The 19,473-nt window shown below is 44.6% G+C and overlaps 1 protein-coding gene across 10 annotated transcripts in view; it reads right to left on the minus strand.

Annotated features, from left to right (window-relative positions):
* The window catches only part of PRRG1 (proline rich and Gla domain 1), a 105,733-nt gene that overhangs the window by 38,584 nt on the left and 47,676 nt on the right, over positions 1–19,473 (minus strand). For 2 of the 10 annotated variants that reach the window (XM_065579177.1, XM_065579183.1), the window contains exon 1: positions 10,263–10,419. The exons of 2 other annotated variants lie outside the window; for them this stretch is intronic. Coding sequence is in view for 1 of the 8 variants with exons in the window: in XM_065579155.1 (XP_065435227.1) it covers positions 9,619–9,679 (61 nt within the window). In the remaining 7 variants the exon portion in view is untranslated. Of the gene's footprint in view, positions 1–9,618; positions 9,706–10,262; positions 10,421–19,473 lie in introns of those variants that run through there. 6 more of the 10 variants (XM_065579194.1, XM_065579190.1, XM_065579155.1 and 3 more) reach the window with 5 other exon arrangements.

The following is a 19,473-nucleotide window of genomic DNA, read 5'->3' on the forward strand; positions in this document are numbered from 1 at the left end:
CATTCTGTATTGGATATCAAGTCTGGAGGGGAACTCCCCAGGGATGAGGAGGATGACAGCAAGGAAGATGGAGAAGAGGTCTGAAGCGATGACATAAGCTTGCTGGACTTCTGTCTTGACTAGAAAGGAGTCTGTTTCAGATTCACTGTTGACAACTGTCACAGATACGTTGTTGTGGAGTAGGGTGACCAGACAGCAAGTGTGAAAAATCGGGACGGGGGTGGGGGGTAATAGGAGCCTATATAAGAAAAAGACCCAAATATCAGGACTGTCCCTATAAAATCGGGACATCTGGTCACCCTATTGTGGAGGAGTTGGAGGACAGCAAACATATTTTGGCGGGCAGCCAAATTTGACAAGAATTCTCCACAGAGCCTGTTGGTTGATGGAATCAAATGTTTTCGTGAAGTCAATGAGGTCAATGTACAGAGGCAGATGTTGTTTATTGTACTTTTCCTGAAGTTGGCAAGCAGTGAAGATTATGTCAGTGATACCCTGAGATAGTCTAAATCTGCACTGTGATTCTTTGAAGATTTCCTCAGCAAGAAGGAACAGTCTGTTGAGGGGAATTCTGGCGAGGATCTTTCCATAGGTGGACAACAGGGTGATTCCTTGATAGTTCCCACAATCAGATTGGTCTCCTTTCTTGAAAATAATCATGGCATTCCTACGGTTGGCTGTGACTATTTCTTATGAATTCCAGATCTTGAGGATTAGGGTGTGAAGCTGGTGAGCCAGTTCTTCTCCTCCTTCTTTGAAGATTTCGGCGGAAATACTGCCAAGTCCAGATGCCTTATTGTTCATCTGTTCGATGGCTTTTCTTACCTCAAGAAGTGTTGGTGGTTCCAGGATTGTCCTGCATGGGATGTTGAGGGATTAAGTCAAAGATGCTTTCGTCAACATCGAAGTCACAATTCAGGAGATCATACAATGACCGATTTGCTCTTCCACAGTAGCCTTCTGAAGTCTCCCAGAAGGCACTGCATCTAGTAGTTCTGCATTGAACTGTGGGCTAAGCACCAGCTATTTATCTTATAAATTGAGCTTGGACTCAATTTGTGACATATTTGTACAGTAAATCCATGGTAGGCCCATATCTTGAATACTGCGTGCAGATGTGGTTGCCCCATCTCAAAAAAGATATATTGGAATTGGAAAAAGTTCAGAAAAGGGCAACAAAAATTATTAAGGGTATGGAACAGCTTCATATGCTATTAATAACAACATCGGGACTTTTCAGCTTGGAAAAGAGACGACTAAGGGGGGGGGGGAATATGATAGAGGTCTATAAAATCATGACTGGTGTGGAGAAAGTGAATAAGGAAGTATTATTTACTCCTTCTGATAACACAAGAGCTAGGGGTCACCAAATGAAATTAATAGGCAGCAGGTTTAAAACAAACAAAAGGAAGTATTTCTTCACACAACACAGTGTCAACATGTGGAACTCTTTGCCAGAGGATGTTGTGAAGGCCAACACTATAACAGGGTTCAAAAAGGAACTAGACAAATTCATTGAGGATAGGTCCATCAATGGCTATTAGCCAGGATGGTGTCTGGAGCCTCTATTTGCCAGTAGTTGGGAATGGGCGACAGGACATTGAGTGATCTATGATTACCTGTTCTGTTCATTCCCGCTGGGGCAGCTGGCATTGGCCACTGTCAGAAGACATACTGGGCTAGATAGCCCTTAGTCAATAAAGAGAAGTGACCCATTTTGGCTGAAGCTTAAATTTGAAAATATAGTGCCTAGTTTTATGAAGATATGTAAATTGTGTTTGTTTCCATTTTTTGACAGTCAAGTACAATGCTACAAAAAAGTCACTAGAATTGCAGCAATGGAATCATGTGGCAAGGTTTTTAAATTATTGGAGTGCCAAAGCAGTTCTTCCCATTTTTGCATCAAGGTATAGTTTAAATGATTTTTCCATACACTTCCAAACACTGTGGGATAAAGCACTGCAGCTGCCATTAAAAACAGTATCCTCTTTACAGAAAGAGAGTTTCCATTTGCATTTCACTTCCTTTTGTCTGAAATTGTTGACGTTTAGTACAATACACATTTTCTCTCTGTATATAAAACATGCAAAGAAACAGACAGACAATGTAAGAAACCATTTACAGAGAACAATCCAAGCTGCTACAGTGTCACAGAACTTAAAAAAAAATAAAAATAAATCTAATATATTACTTAAAATTAGCTTTAAAAGATCGAGTCAGTAAAGTGTTTTACACCCACTGAAGTCACTTGATAAATTTAACACTGCCGTGAAATTAATTTAGTAAGTCATTAAACTTGAAAGTCTGTCTCATGCACATGGGGAAGAGACATTTTTAGATACTACAAAAATTATAGTCATGGTTTGAGAAAATTGAATCATAAGTGAAAAGCTTTGCACAGTGTCTGTCACCTAACATCAATTTCTGCAAAATTTAAGCTTTCATTTAAAAGAGTTACCTATCTAGCCCTATGATTTGCAAAGAAAGTCTCCCAACTGGAAACCTAAAGTAGACTCATGTAGTGTTGCCTTACTAATCTCCCTAATAATCTCCAAACTACTCCACTGCCTCTGTTGCTGCTCACAGCTTTGCCAAGCAACAGCACAGTGACATTAGCAAGACTAGTCAGTGTCATGGCTGTTATTCAGAACAATAGAATTCTGTCCAAGTTCTTTGAATGCTAGGGAAGAGGCAGAAGACAGGCACAAGAATTATCCACAAGGATAAAAAAAAAAAAAAAGACGTGGCCAATAACAGAGACCTCTTGTCCCTATCACTCCTTGCAGCAGCCCAGAGTCTTGAGGGTCAGGAATAAGGAAAGGAGAAACCAAAAGCTCCCTCTCCCCCTTCAGCAAGTAGCTAGAAGCTGAGACATCTAGAATCTAAAGGCTGATATGAAAGCTAGAGACTCCAAGCAGAGTCAGTGACAAGCACCCTGGTAAGAATCCCAGCACCACCCCTTTACCAGCAAGCAGTTTGAGAGGTGCAAGGAGGCTGAACTTCTCAGCAGGGCTTTCCCTCTGGATCATGCTGGTATTGCCCCCCCAGCCAATACCTAGCAGCTAGTGGGTAGACATATTTTTGAGCTCTGATAACAATACTAAAGTTTTTCAGCCAAAGAGGATCCCTTCTTCAGGTGTTAAATTGTCTTACTGAGCTATGGCTAAGACGATGAATGTTACAGAAGAGGCAGTTGAAATTTTAAGTTATGGATTTAGACATAGAATAAAGTTCACATAAACTGAGACCTGAAATTAGACTATGGAACTCATTGCCACAGAGTCCAAGAGCTTAGCAGGATTTAAAAAAGGATTTCTATATAGATAACAGATATCCAGCATTACAACAACAATAGGAAATAACATCCCACACCCTCCAAGAACGCATAAAAAAAATTCTAACAAACCAAGCATTTGGAAGGGATATAAATCCTCATGCTATAGGGCACAAGGCCAAACTCTAACGGCTGGGGTTAAGAAACTTTCCCCACAACAGTTTATTCCTGGATTGCATGTAGCATGATTTCACTGACAAGAGAAAGGTGCATTTGATTCTGACCACTGCTGGAGAAGCTATACTGAAATAGATTGATCACTAGCCTAAAAATGTTACAGGATTTCCAATTAAATAGTTTACTAATCACTATTAAAATACTGTTATTTGAACTAGCAATTAATACAGAAACCTTAATTTGCTAATTCAGATCTTTTAGAACAATTCACCAAAACAAACGTACAACACTTCACACAAATCTAAGACTACCACAAAACTGCATCATCCAAGAGCAAGTAACAGATTAACAAGACCCCTTTTCCCATCCCACCCACGTATGCTAGACAAGTCTCATTTTATGCCAAAAGTATTTTTCCATAGTTTAGAAAGAGGCAGCATTATTAATTATTTGTATAACCATAGCACCTGGAAACCCTAGTCATAGACCAGGCCCCCACTGTGTTAGGTGATGTACAAATACAGAACAAAGTCAGTCCCTGCCTCATATTACAAGGCTATTCCCAATCATATTTATAGCTCCCTCTAGAATTATAAATACTTTACAAGCTGCACAACAACAAAAAAATCACATCTCTACCCTTGAAACAGTCACACCATGAAATACCATAAATCAACACTACCATAGCTTAAAGCAGGACATGAATGCTTAAGTAAACACAAACAACAAAAAACCACACAGTAGGATTTTAGGCAGTTAGCATGCAGTTTTCTAAATGCCAATTTGAAAATACTACATGTTTTGATTTTATGGGAGGAGTTTACCATTTTGATTAGTAACTCAATATTGCTGATTGCTACAGCACCATCAATAATCAACTGCAAAGGGGGAAGGACCAAGCACACCTCAGACACTGAAAACAGTTTTATTTAACAAGACCCATTAGCACATAGCAAAGAATAAACAATGAAATGGCTGGGTATTGTTAGATTAGATTTGAAAAGGTTAAATAGTTACCAAGATTTGAACTTGAACAAAAATAGCTGGCAGGGATAGGAATGTTAGACATCAGGTCATTCAATCCACCCTTTTGCCAGTGCTCTATTGTTCTCTAGAGCACTTTTTCAAGGAGTTTATTTGAAATTTAAGGGGCAACATGGAAGAAAGTACAGAGATGGCTGTGTGGGAGGCCAAAGAGACTTCAGAAAGACTAAGCTAGGAGCAGACAGCATCTTGGAAGCCTTGGTTGGCTAGTATTTCATTAAGGAGGGTGTGATTACGAGCACGAAAAGCAGTAGAGAGTAGAGAATCTGAGATTTGGCTAAGAAAAAAAATCAAGTCCTTGACAAGTCATACATCAACAGAGTGAAGGAAGCAGAAGCCAGATTGCAGGAGGTCAAAACATTCATTCCCAGCCCACGGACCTTTGTACATCTCAATTAATCAAAAAGCACCATTTCCAACTGTTGCCTAATTTCCTTGCTTCAAACTCAACTCCATCCTTATGGAGAGAACAAATTTGTAAAGTTGTGCTCACTTAGTTCCTCTCTCTCAGCTCCTTGTCTCAATACTTTTGCTCAGCCAGTCTCAATCCCGCCCTTCCCTCTCCAGCTTCTTGTTAAATCCATCTCTCCTCTCTTCCCAATCCTGCCCTGTGGGTTTCTCAGATCCAGTCTGACTGTGCAAAAAAATGGGTCTCTGCATCTGATCTCAGTTTCCATCCATCTACAGGCCCCAGCCCCACCTTCCCTGCCTCCCTCGTTTCCCTCTTCACTCCTAGTCCCCAATCTCCTTGCCCAGCCAGTCCCAGTATCTCCCCCAACCTCAACTCCCAGTCCCCCAGCCCTCTCCCTGCCAATCAGCTCTCCCCACCAGTCCTGCTCTTATCCCCTCTGCATTTGGATCTGACAGCTTCCTCCTTCAATTTGCATGGGCCCATCAGGATGCCAGTGAGAGTACAGAATAATATGTTCAGATGCCAAGACCCAGACCTGTCATGGCCTGCAACAGCCCTGAGCTGCAATTACAGGAAACGTTCTGCTCAGCTGCTGCCTGAAGCATGCCTAGTGTGGACAGAATTTTCAGGGAATTTAGCTAAAATCTTAGAAGTGCCTACTAAGCATATGCTAACTGCAATTTTTCAAAGGCTTATAACTTGGCCAAATTTGTGTGGTTAACAGGGATGGCTAGAGGCAGATTTCTAACATAAAGGCCAATTATAAGCCAAATTTCAAGTCCCCGGTTCAAAGCATGAGAGTAACTGAGCTTTCCAAACAAGGAGGTCACTAGAATTTTTTAAGATGGGCAGAACATATTCTTTCCTAGCTTTGTTAAAATTAAAAAACAAAACAAAGTTTAAAAAAAAAATACAACCTGAGGCTGGAACCCAGGATGGAAAATTTCCAAACAGTTAAAGTGCAGTACGGTTATAAGCAACTGAAAACAGGTTCTTATAATTGTGGAAGTCAATGAATGGCTACACAGGTGGTGTCGGAGAGAAGGCTTTGGATTCTTCGACCATGGGATGGTGTTCCAAGAAGGAGGAGTGCTAAGCAGAGATGGGCTCCACCTAACGAAGAGAGGGAAGAACATCTTAGCAAGCAGGCTGGCTAACCTAGTGAGGAGGGCTTTAAACTAGGTTCACCGGGGGGAAGGAGACCAAAGCCCTGAGGTAAGTGGGGAAATGGGATACCAGGAGGAAGCATGAGCAGGAGAGTGCAAGAGGGGAAGGCTCCTGTCTCAGACTGAGAAAGTGGGACAATCAGCAAGTATCTTAAGTGCCTATACACAAATGCCAGAAGTCTGGAAAACAAGCAGGGAGAACTGGAAGTCCTGGCACAGTCAAGGAACTATGATGTCATTGGAATAGCAGAGACTTGGTGGGATAACTCACATGACTGGAGTACTGTCATGGATGAATATAAACTGTTCAGGAAAGACAGGCAGCACAGAAAAGGTGGGGGAGTTGCATTGTATGTAAGAGAGAGGAGCATGACTGTTCAGAGCTCCAGTATGAAACTGCAGAAAAACCTGAGAGTCTCTGGATTAAGTGTAGAAGTGTGAGCAACAAGGGTGATGTCGTGGTGGGAGTCTGCTATAGACCACCAGACCAGGAGGATGAGGCTTTCTTCCAGCAACTAGCAGAAGTTACTAGATCGCAGGCCCTGGTTCTCATGGGAGACTTTAATCACCCTGATATCTGGTGGGAAATGAATACAGCTGTGCCCAGACAGTCCAGGAAGTTTTTGGAAAGTGTAGGGGACAATTTCCTGGTGCAAGTGCTGGAGGAACCAACTACGGGCAGAGCTCTTCTAGACCTGCTGCTCACAAACCAGGAAGAATTAGTAGGGGAAGCAAAAGTGGATGGGAACCTGGGAGGCAGTGACCATGAGATGGTCAAGTTCAGGATCCTGACACAAGGAAGAAAGGAGAGCAGCAGAATATGGACCCTAGACTTCAGAAAAGCAGACTGACTCCCTCAGGAAACAGATGGGCAGGATCCCCTGGGAGAATAACATGAGGGGGAAAGGAGTCCAGGAGAGCTGGCTGTATTTTAAAGAATCCTTATTGAGGTTGCAGGAAAAAAACATCCCGATGTGTAGAAAGAATAGTAAATATGGCAGGTGACCAGCTTGGCTAAACAGTGAAATCCTTGCTGATCTTAAAACACAAAAAAAGAAGCTTACAAGAAGTGGAAGATTGGACAAATGACCAGGGAGGAGTATAAAAATATTGCTCAGGCATGCAGGAGTGAAATCAGGAAGGCCAAATCACACTTGGAGTTGCAGCTAGCAAGAGATGTTAAGAGTAACAAGAAGGGTTTCTTCAGGTATGTTAGCAACAAGAAGAAAGTCAAGGAAAGTGTGGGCCCCTTACTGAATGAGGGAGGCAACCTAGTGACAGAGAATCTGGAAAAAGCTAATGTACTCAATCATTTTTTTGCCTCTGTCTTCACGAACAAGGTCAGCTCCCAGACTGCTGCACTGGGCCGCACAGTATGGGGAGAAGGTGACCAGCCCTCTGTGGAGAAAGAAGTGGTTCGGGACTATTTAGAAAAACTGGACGTGCACAAGTCCATGGGGCCAGATGCGCTGCATCCAAGGGTGCTAAAGAAGTTGGCAGATGTGATTGCAGAGCCATTGACCATTATCTTTGAAAACTCATAGTGATCGGGGGAGGTCCCGGATGACTGGAAAAAGGCTAATGTAGTGCCCATCTTTAAAAAAGGGAAGGAGGATCCTGGGAACTACAGGCCAGTCAGCCTCACCTCAGTCCCTGGAAAATCATGGAGCAGGTCCTCAAGGAATCAATTCTGAAACATTTAGAGGAGAGGAAAGTGATCAGGAACAGTCAGCATGGATTCACCGAGGGCAAGTCATGCCTGACTAACCTAATTGCCTTCTATGAAGAGATAACTGGGTCTGGGGATGAGGGGAAAGCAGTGGATGTGTTATTCCTTGACTTTAGCAAAGCTTTCGATACGGTCTCTTACAGTATTCTTAACACCAAGTTAAAGAAGTATGGGCTGGATGAATGGACTATAAGGTGGACAGAAAGCTGGCTAGATTGTTGGGCTCAACGGGTAGTGATCAATGGCTCCATGTCTAGTTGGCAGCCAGTTTCAAGTGGAGTGCCCCAGGGGTCGGTCCTGGGGCCGGTTTTGTTCAATATCTTCATTAATGATCTGGAGGATGGCGTGGACTGCACTCTCAGCAAGTTTGCAGATGACACTAAACAGGGAGGAGTGGTAGATACGCTGGAGGGTAGGGATAGGATACAGAGGGACCTAGACAAATTAGAGGATTGGGCCAAAAGAAACCTGATGAGGTTCAACAAGGACAAGTGCAGAGTCCTGCACTTAGGACAGAAGAATCCCATGCACTGTTACAGACTAGGGACCGAGTGGCTAGGCAGCAGTTCTGCAGAAAAGGACCTAGGGGTTACAGTGGACGAGAAGCTGGATATGAGTCAAAAGTGTGCCCTTGTTGCCAAGAAGGCAAACGGCATTTTGGGCTGTATAAGTAGAAGCATTGCCAGCAGATCGAGGGACATGATCGTTCCCCTCTATTCAACATTGGTGAGGCCTCACCTGGAGTACTGTGTCCAGTTTTGGGCCCCACACTACAAGAAGGATGTGGAAAAATTGGAAAGAGTCCAGCGGAGGGCAACAAAAATGATTAGGGGGCTGGAGCACATGAATTATGAGGAGAGGCTGAAGGAACTCGGATTGTTTAGTCTGCAGAAGAGAAGAATGAGGGGGGATTTAATAGCTGCTTTCAACTACCTGAAAGGGGGTTCCAAAGAGGATGGATCTAGACTGTTCTCAGTGGTAGTAGATGACAGAACAAGGAGTAATGGTCTCAAGTTGCAGTGGGAGAGGTTTAGGTTGGATATTAGGAAACACTTTTTCACTAGGAGGGTGGTGAAGCACTGGAATGGGTTACCTAGGGAGGTGGTGGAATCTCCTTCCTTAGAGGTTTTTAAGGTCAGGCTTGACAAAGCCCTGGCAGGGATGATTTCGTTGGGATTAGGTCCTGCTTGGGGGGAGGGATAGCTCAGTGGTTTGAGCATTGGCCTGCTTAAACCCAGGGTTGTGAGTTCAATCCTTGAGGGGGCCACTTAGGGATCTGGGGCAAAACTCAGTACTTGGTCCTGCTAGTGAAGGCAGGGGGCTCGACTCGATGACCAAGGTCCCTTCCAGTTCTAGAAGATAGGATATCTCCACTAATTTAAATTTTTAAATTTGAGCAGGGGGTTGGACTAGATGACCTCCTCAGGTCCCTTCCAACCCTGATATTCTATGATTCTAAATCAGGCAATCTCTACAGGAGGATCCACCCACCATATGTATATCTATATCTACACACATTACATACACACTTCAAACTTTCCTCATTAATCTCCAGCTACAGTCATTGGGTTTCACTCTTCCCTTAAACTCCCTCTATCTTCCTGATAACCAGCTGCCTTAAAACTGAATGCAGTACTAAAACTACAGTGACAGACCCAAACACTGGGATCACCGTTTTTTAAAAAAACAATCCATAGTTATGTCAATCCAAGGCAGGGCCACCATCCACAAAACAGCTCAGTCACAAACACCCAACATCAGATGACTGTGGGGGTGGGGTGGGGGGGAGAAGAGCTGAAAGGATCTTTTTTCTCACCTCCCAAAAGAGTCAATTGCTGAACACAAAATGCGAGCAAAAGCAGCTCCCTCCCCCACATCTGCCACTCACAGCCTGCTGCTGCCTGCAAAACAGATACCCCCTTTGTTGATTTTCAGCAGCACAATGGGCCAGAACAGAAATCAGACAAGAAACTACCATAACACTCCCCCGGACAGCCAGCATTGCAAGCTGCCTCCCCCAACACACCATACACAGGCTCTCTCAACTAACTGCAGTCCCACAGCAAACTTTCCCGAGCACCTAACCCCCTAAAAGAAGAGAAGAAACACTGGCAGCGCCAACTCCGAACTTTCGGGGCGGCAGAGGAAGGACTTGTAAGAATTGCTAAGCAAGAAACCACCCCGGGCACCGCCTGCCAGTCCCCCCAACCCTGCCCACCGCCCCGGCACCGCCTGCCACTCCCCGCACCCGGCCCAGCCCCCGGCACCGCCTGCCACTCCCCCCAACCCTGCCCACCGCCTGCCACTCCCCCCAACCCTGCACCCCCCGGCACCGCCTGCTAGTCCCCGCACCCTGTACCCCTCGGCACCGCCTGCCACTCCCCCATCACCCCAGCTCGCCCCCCATTACCCCGCCCCCGGTGCCCCCGCCCCGGCAGAGGGGCAGCCCAGGGCACAGACCTCGCCCAGCTGGGCCTTGCCGCGCTCCTCTCTCCGCTCCAGGAGCGGCGCACGATCCACCCCGCTCCGGCGAGGTGCACTGTAGTAAATTGCTCTCCCTAGTAATGTGCTATTTACAGTGTACTGAGCATGAACTGCGCATGATCAGTACATCTGCTGAAGCCACTGCCCTTCACCCTGCCCTTGTTAGCCTTAGAATTCTGCGGGCTGCTTTTGACAAGGGGTTAAAAAGAAGGCGAATCAGAGCAGGGGGGTGGCCAGGGTCTTAGCAGGGGGTGGAAATTGACTGGTCAGGGGGGTCAAGCAGCTGGAGGCAGCATTAGGAAAGGGGTTAAAATGCAAAATCAGGAATGAGGTGGGAAGGAGGCGGAGTTAAGCCCAAGGGTGAGGCGCTGGCTATGGGCGTCAGGGGGCAAAACCCGGCACAGGCAGGGGCAGAGGGGATAGCAGTTACCCCAGTGGCACTGAGACACCAGTGCTTTGGAAAATAGTTTGTGGAGGGGGCGAGAGGCTTTTTTATTTGAACAAAGTGGCTTTTTTGTAGTGCAAGAAACTGCTACCTGTTGGCATTTGCTACATCAGGTAGCAGTTTACTACAATAGCACTTTCTTACAATCCATTATGTATCAATAACTGCTACTAGTAGCACATTCCTACATGGAGCAATTTTATTACACTACACCCTGCTGCAAACCTCACAGCCAAGCTCGCTGCTCCCGACGCTCCCGGGGCAGCCCACGCTGGCGCTGCCTCTGTGCAAGCACCCCGGCTCCCCAGCTCCAGCCGCCAGGGACTGGGGCGGCCAGGGCTCTGTGGTGGGAGCTCCGGGGGGCTGCGCACTGACAGACAGATCTGGACTGGCTGACTGCCCTGCTCCCCGCCCCCACTGGAGCGCTACCTTTATTCTGGGGCTCAGCCCCCATCTCACCCCTCTAGGACCTGCCCTGTCTCTTCTTAGGGCGCTTTTCCCCTCAGACTAGAGCCACAGAGAGGGAGTGCTCACTTTGGGAAAAAGGTTCACCCTGCTGTAATAAGGTGGTTTTGTATTTTACCATATTTCTGTGTGAGTTCATGCCAGAGGCCCAGCTTGTCTGCTTTCACCCACATAGTTGTCATTGGGGCAGTTAGTGCACTGGAGGAGGTACAACACCTGTAGTGATAAGCATACGTGGGACCTGTGGATCCCAAGAGGTGCTTACTCCATAGCTGAGCTTTCAATACCTGCCCTCAAAGGAAACCTCCACAACACCGACAAAATTTTGGCGAGCCTGGGAACTTAAATCCATAATTCTGGTAGACACCAAAAACCATGGGCTTGGCAGGGACACTGGTTTTATGGCTCATTACAACAATTTGTAACACGGCCACACTGCCTGATATCCTTAATTGCCCTTTTCAGTCCCTTTATGCATAACAATCTAACCCTCAATTGCCCACTTTATTTCAAGTGAGCACCTCCAAGATGCCTTATCCATTCTGTCCCAACTTGTATTTAGCTCAGACACTCTGATCTCCTTTCACAGACCTGAGGAAGAGCTCTGTGCAGCTCAAAAGCTTGTATGTTTCACCAACAGAAGCTGTCTCTCTCCTACCCTGTAACGCAGCTACCACAAAACTGCTAGCAAAGATAAGAAAGTAACTTTTACTGACAACAGTTCTTTTAATAAAAAGATAACATAAAAAGAGAATGCAATCTTTACTTTTAATATATTTATAAAACAATATACAAACAGCATAATTCCATTACAAAACAAAACAAGGGGACAAAGTTAAGGTCAAGTGCAGGATGTAAATCAGATGAGGTGATGGGTTATGTCAATGAGGAATTGGCTGTGTCTCTTAACTTCATTTCCAAATTTTTTACCTTTCAGGGTTTTTTGTTTGTTTGTTTGCTTGTTTTTAATTTCCCAAAGGTGCAGAATTTTTGGCATGTTCACACTTCTGGTCTGGCAGAAATTGTTCTTTGGGTTCAATCTTAAAATCACACATCCTCTCTTAAAATTCCACATAAAAACAAAGACATTTTCTTTTCAGGGAAAAGATCTGCAGTCTAAAATTGTATGTAACTATAATTTTTAGTCCTTGAAACTTGCAAATGTACATTAGCTCAGTTTTGCTGAGCACTTCTAGCAATCTTCATTTCTGATGCTATAGTTTTGTAAGAGTTTGCACAGAAGAACAGACCAGCTTAAGGAGTTGGTTATGGATAGAAAGCCTTTCACCTCTAGATACCTCTGATCCAAATGCACTGATGTCTGTTGTTCAGTGGTCTATTTGAAATGGATGGTCTTTGTCCATCTTCTAGTGCAGTGGTTTTCAACCTGTGGTCTGCTGCCGTACCTCCATTTGAAATTGTTTAGAGGTCCACAAGTGAAAAAAGTTTGAAAACCACTGTCCCAGTGAATACGTGTTTAAAAAAATACCTACCCTCAGTTGGCAACTTTGCCATCAGAGAGATTGAGGCCTGAATGGTAGGGAGACTGAACTAAGACTATTTCTACACTAGCAGTTTTGCCAGTGAAACTTTTGTTGGCCAGGGGTATGAAAAAACAAACCCCTGACCAACATAAGTTTCACTGACAAAAGATGCACTCCCTCCAACACAGCTACTGCTGCTCATCTGGGATGGTTTAATTATGCTAACAGGAGAGCTCTCCCCCATCGGCATAGAGCAGCTACGTGGGAGACCGTACAGCAGCGCAGCTGTAGCAGTACTGTGCCACTGTAATGGTTTGTAGTGTAGACATAATTTTAACTTATCTCCCCCCAGAGGTAATAAACTCTCTTAAACAGGGTTGAAGCACCCTGATAGAGTGCAGTGTGCTGAAAATTTACATTGCTACTGCTTGTGCTACACTTTCAGTTGTTCTGTGGATTATGATTTTGGTTTCCAGAGCTGCCTTTCATCTTTACTATTGTAAACTAACAAATGACTGATAATCAGCACAAATAGGAATGTGCTAATGGTGCAATAGTAAAAGTACACTTACATTTATGGTAACAGAAGATTAAATATAGAATTAGCTATTATATAAATCTTCCTCAATCTCTTTATTGGAACTAGATTTAGAATTAAAAGGCAGATGAGATATTTTCAAATATATTTCACAGCCAATAAACATGGATACTACCATGTTTTAGCACAGTTATTACCAAAGATGGGAAGACTGAATTAAAATAGCTGAAAGACTTTTTGACAGACTTCATCAGTAAACAAGGAATTCTATATATGTTCAAAATCCTTTGAGCCATTGGAAGAGGCAATAAATTACTTTGCAAACTAAATGAAAGCTCATGGCAATAAAGTGAACTACTAAAGCCTATATAGCCAACATAATCTATTTAGTGCTCTTTGCTTCATCAGGGTCACATTAATTTAAGGAGAGATATGAAGATGATTTATTGTGTGGACAGTGATTTAGGTTCAAATATGGTTATTTTAGGTTTAAACATATGCAATATGCTCTTCCTAGTTAACCACTTTTCACAGCTTCTAAATCTTCAGCTTCATCTATGGGTCTTCTAGCTGTAACGCTTCTTAATAAATGGGTCTCAATTCACAGAAAGCAATCATTTTCAGCAAGTAAATGAAATGCTAGTCAAAGAATGATTTCCTGCCAAATTAATTTTAAAAGGTCACATATTAACAGCTTCTAAATAAGCACCTACTTTAAAACCCCCCAGTAATTTAAGCATGTGAATGACAGAATTAGTACTGCAAACAGTAACCACTAACCCAAACAGGAAATTTAAAATCATTTATATAAGCAGATTTTTGCAAGCACAAACGTTTATACACACAAACTGCAGGTCCAAAATCACTGGTTGGGCTTGAGGGGTAGAGAGGGAGACTTTGAAATTTTCAATCTCAAATTGTATAATTAGAATCTTATTGACACTGTAATAAAATCCCCTTATCAAAGCTAGCTAAAATGCTGAGGATGTAGATATAGATACACTAAACAGGCAAAGGGCATTGATACCAAAGAGAAAGAATAACATAAATCAATATGAAATGTCATTCTATACTATTTTTGACACATTCACCTTTTTTCCATGTCACAATAATTTAGCCCATGTGGCACAATCCTAGATTATGAATAGATATAACTGTAAACCCTGTATATGATGGAAATCAGTACAAGCCAGGGGGTGTAGCAGCACCCCCAGCACCCCTAGTTCCAGCACCTATGCTTCTGGGGTGCTGTCAGCAGCTGGTGTAGGTTGCAGCAAACTTAGGTTGTTCTAATTTATGCAATCCATCATTAAGATCGTTTCAGGATTGAGTGAATGTAAAGATGGCTTAAAGTCATCTTTGGGCCCCCTTCAGCTGTTCTAAGTACTCCTCCTCTGCATCTAAGGATCCAAGCTAAGATCTTTAGGAAACCATATGACTCCTAGTCCTAGTGGCAAATTCAGGAACACATGAACAGCAGGACACCGGCACTATGATTTCCATTATACTAAAGGAGGTAAAATAAACCATTCAATCTGATGTTTCAAGTGGTCTTAAATTCTTACCTGGGATTTTTCCTTGCCAATGTCACTTCAGAATTAAAGAAGGATTTGCAATTTTGACAATACCTTGTTTCAATTTGTCCTCTATCAAGTAAAGTTTCCCTTTTCCATATGGTAACAGTTACATCAGAGAAAGAAAGAAATGCTATCACTTCAATCTGGCTGCTCCTTACCTGATGACTCCCTTCTCTACGCCAACAGGAAGGCTCTGAACTTTGCCAATGAGGCCTATGTAAAGGGTGAGACCTCCAAAGTCCTCAGTGCCCCCTGATGTGCTGCTGTGGGAGGCACCCTCATGTGCCACTGACGTGACCTCTCCCCACAGTGTTGGAGGTTCAAGGATCAGAGGCACATGAGGAGGTACAGGGCACATGGGGCGTTGCAGAGCAGCTGGCTCTGAGGTCAAAGAATTGAGGCTCAGCACTGTTTACACATCTGGAAGGCAGGGGGAAGAACTCTGCCTGCTACACAGGCTGAGGGACCAGAATGCTCATCAGACTATGTAGCAACTCAGACTGGCAGTTCTTCTCCAGGAGACAAGTGAATAGGAAAGGGCTAAATTCACCTTTACATAGCTGTTAGTAAAGCATCCCCATTGACAACATCTGGATTCCAGGAATTTAGTAGTTTCCACTGAGTATGGCAAGGAAGCTTAAGTGGCACGAGTCATGACTCATTAGCTTGCATCTAGCCTCCTAGTCCAAGTTATACGTGTGAAGGAGAGGGAGCTGCCTTACAATAATTATGAGGATTGTATGTAACCTGATTATTGGAATGTGTACTGTATACATATGTTTGATTTACTTTAACAGCAGACAGTTGGGGAAATAAGCAGGAAGGCCAGACAATGGCTCCATATAAATCACCTCTTGGTAAACACATCAAGGGTTAAGAGACAATGCCTGAGCTATTAACAATGAAGAATCTGCTTCCTTGGCTCCAGCCAAGTTACACAACTTGTTTGTCCAGGTTGGGAGCCAAAAGTTCAAAAACACATTAAAAATGCAAAGGGCCCTCTCTGACCTGAGGTCAGGAAGCTGTCAAGGAGCTATTTACAGGGACTAGACCGACACAAATGCCCATTTAGGGGTCTGAAGAAGGTAGACCTTCTTAATCTTCCAGTGAGGGTAGTGACTTTTAGGTCAGGGAAAGATGTGTAGATATTTAATTGTTTTAAAATAATTTTTGTTTTATTTTATCGTTGCTCCTACTCTTAAAATTAAACAATACTTTGGCTCAACAAGGCTGTTTGGTTACTGTATTTACTACTGATCAGAAGCTCCCCAATGGAAGACCCACAGGTACCTGAACCCAGTTGGACCTGTTGGGGTAAGCATGGTCAATATTCAGGTGTTGCAGTCAAAATCCTAGTCTAAAAGTACAGCAATTGGGGGAATTCCTCCCTAGGAGAGGAAAAGATACGAGGCACGAGGCCTATGCCTGTTGGGGTGCACTCGGAGACTCGAGAGGGGTCAGTGGTGCAGCCAGTCCTGCAACTGTGATAATATGTATCTTTCTAGAAATGAAATCATTACTGCAAAATATGCTGTATAACTTAGGAATTCAAATATGCATATAAAGAAAATATGAAAACGTTTGCCCATATTAATTTTCTTTTTCTTATGGAAGTAGGGAAGCGTAATGTGATCTTTCATCTAGATGCCTTTAGCACAACAATAGAACTTGCTTGAAACAGCTGGGCTAAACCCCCAAAAGAGAGGTGAATTATAACTTACTGTATGTAATAATCTTGGGGTTTATTAACAACAAACCAGTGATTGAGACAGGAATAAAAGTTTTATTAAAAATAAACTATAAAGTTTCTGTGATGAATTTCTGTATACAATAGTAAGGGGGAGATTATTTTTAGCATCACATGACATTTTTGCTGTGCATCCTACAATAATATAAAGGAAATTTGAGCTGCTAAATTCCCTGTGCATTGCACTGAAAACATTCCCCTGGCTGTCACCATTCCATATAAATGTAACAAATTGATCATCTCTTTGTCAGTAAACAAAACAAAACTATTGTATAGGCCAGAAGTTCCTAAAATGTTGTATCAGACACCTGGCACATGTCCAGTGTTCACAATATTCAACATTTCCTGATCTATTAATTTCTTTCATCTCTATAACTACCAACCAGTATTATACATTTTAGCTCTTTGCATTGAGAGGGCCGTATCTGAAATTTACGTTGTTTTTCAATTAAGTCACTTAATTTTGAAATTTCTTGGGGAGTTTTACCTAGGGCAAAGGAGAAACAGTAATCACTACATAGAATTCACAAGTATTTTCCAGAGGATTCTCTCATTTTTCCTCTCCAGTTCTTCTGCTTCAAGATCTGGTGCTGCTGCAGCCTTCCTCAGAGCCAAGAAGGGCTAGGACAGATTAGCCTCTCTTTGGAGCCCATTAAAGCTGCTCCTTAATCAGCCAGAGGGGTTGCTGTAGACCAGAGGTGGGCAAACTTTTTGGCCTGAGGGCCACATCAGGGTGGGGAAATTGTATGCAAGGCCATGAATGTAGGGCTGGGGAAGGGGGCTGGGATGCGGGAGGGAGTGTGGGGTGTGGGAAGGGGTTGCGGAGTGCAGGAAGGGGCTCAGGGCAAGGGGTTCGGGTGCAGAAGGGATGCGGGGTGCAGGAGGAGGCTCAGGGCAGGGGTTTGGGCTGCAGGAGGGGTACAGGGTGAAGCAGGGGGTTCAGGGCAGGGGGTTGGGGTACAGAGGGGTTCAGGGTGCGGGCTCCAGCCTGGCACTGCTTACCTTGAGCAGCTCCAGGGTGGCAGCAGGGCTAAGGCAGGCTCCCTGCCTGCCCTGGCCCCGCGTTACTCCCAGAAGTGGCCAGCATGTCCGACAGTGGCTCCTGGGGGTGGGGTGGAGCAGGCAGCTTCACCATGCACTGCCCTCACCTGTGGGTACCACCCCCAAAGCTCCCATTAGCCACGGTTCCCCATTACCGGACAATTGGAGCTGCAGGGGGCAATGCCTGCAGGCGAGGACAGCACACGGAGCCCTCTGCCCCTCCACTCCCCCAGGGGCCACTGGGACGTGGTGCTGGCCGCTTCCTGGAGTGGCATGGGCCAGGGCAGGCAGGGAGCCTGCCTTAGCCCCGCTGCGCCATGGGGCTGGCAATCCTGCGGGCAGGGCCATCCCTACCCATACACAAAGTACACAGCTGCTTAGGGCACCAGGAAATTTGGGGCACCACATTTCCTGGTGTCCTGTGCAGCCCCTGCTGCTCCAGCCCCTGCTCCGCCTATTCCCCATGGCCCCTGCCCCTGCTCCACCTTTTCCCACCCCCACTCCCCTGAGGACTGCTGCAGGGGAGGGGCCTGCACTCACCATGTAGTAAGTGGAGCGACCCGGCCCCAGCCTGCTCCGCTCCCCTGGCTCCCAGCCACGCCGCTGGTGAATGCTGGGGGGCGGTTCTCCCCTCCCCCCAAGGCTGGGAGCCAGGGGAGGGGAGCAGAGTAGAGCGGGCTAGGACCGGGGGGCGGTTCCCCCCTGCTCCCCCTGGAGGCCTGGGGGGGCTGCATAGAGAACCAAAATGGCTAGGGAGAGCCCTGCCCGTGGCCCGGATTGAAAGCCCTGACGGGCCGGATCTGCCCTGCAGGCTGTAGTTTGCCCTCCCCTGCTGTAGACTGATGGCCCTGATGAAAAGTATTTCTAGGGGCTGAGTTTATCGCCTTTGCAGTGATCCCCAAACCGTGATGGATGTCATTATTCACAGCTGCTACTGCAGTGGAGCAGTGTCTATCACAGGCTTCACATCAGTAGTCAAGTCTAACTAGACAGCTGCTTGCTACATTAGGTGGATTTACATCACATTCATGAATTATAAATTGCTGGATTATTTACATTGGTTGAAGTGTGTTTAAACATTATTGTCTGTATAGTATAGTAGATAAACTCAAATGCATTCAATTTTTTAAATAATCCATTATTATTCCAGCACAGGGTCAATGGAATGTCTAGTGTTCTGAATGGCTGAACAGTCAGGTCTACATGGTTCCTGCACTTTGACAAATTAACTTGAGTTCCTGTGTTCCCTTTCCAAACACTTACTCTGACAGGCTTTTTTTCTATCTCTTCAGACAATATCATAATGTATTGTCATCCAGTTACTGTAGAGCATTGTGTTTTATACCTAAGAAGATATTCACTTGTATCAATATACAAGTGAACAGCACCTCAGTGCTGTTGATCAGTGCCAAATACTTTCAAATAATTGCAAAAGATATTGCTACCCAACAAACTCTATTAAGGGTACCAGGTGTATACTTCGAGACATATACTATTGTTTGTTTAGCATATACCTCAAATGGATTGGATCCCTCTACATGTCCCACAAAAGTGCCCTCCCTATCTTTCTAATCTGGTGCAGTGTTTGACTTTCTTAATTGCCTCTGGGATATTGATGGGGAGTGATTAAAGAAACATTTTTAAGACAGGCTGACTAGGTTAGCACTCCAGTTCCTCTTCATACTACAAATCCTAACACTGTAGGGTCTGATGCTGTAACATGCTTAGGCCAAAAATTTTCAAATCTCATAACCTAAGAATGGGCATCTAAATTCAGACAGGTTTCAGAGTAGCAGCCGTGTTAGTCTGTATCCGCAAAAAGAACAGGAGTACTTGTGGCACCTTAGAGACTAACATTTATTTGAGCATAAGCTTTCGTGGGCTAGAGCC

The sequence above is a fragment of the Chrysemys picta genome, chromosome 1 (genome assembly GCF_011386835.1).
Source record: "Chrysemys picta bellii isolate R12L10 chromosome 1, ASM1138683v2, whole genome shotgun sequence".
Taxonomy (NCBI): domain Eukaryota; kingdom Metazoa; phylum Chordata; order Testudines; family Emydidae; genus Chrysemys; species Chrysemys picta.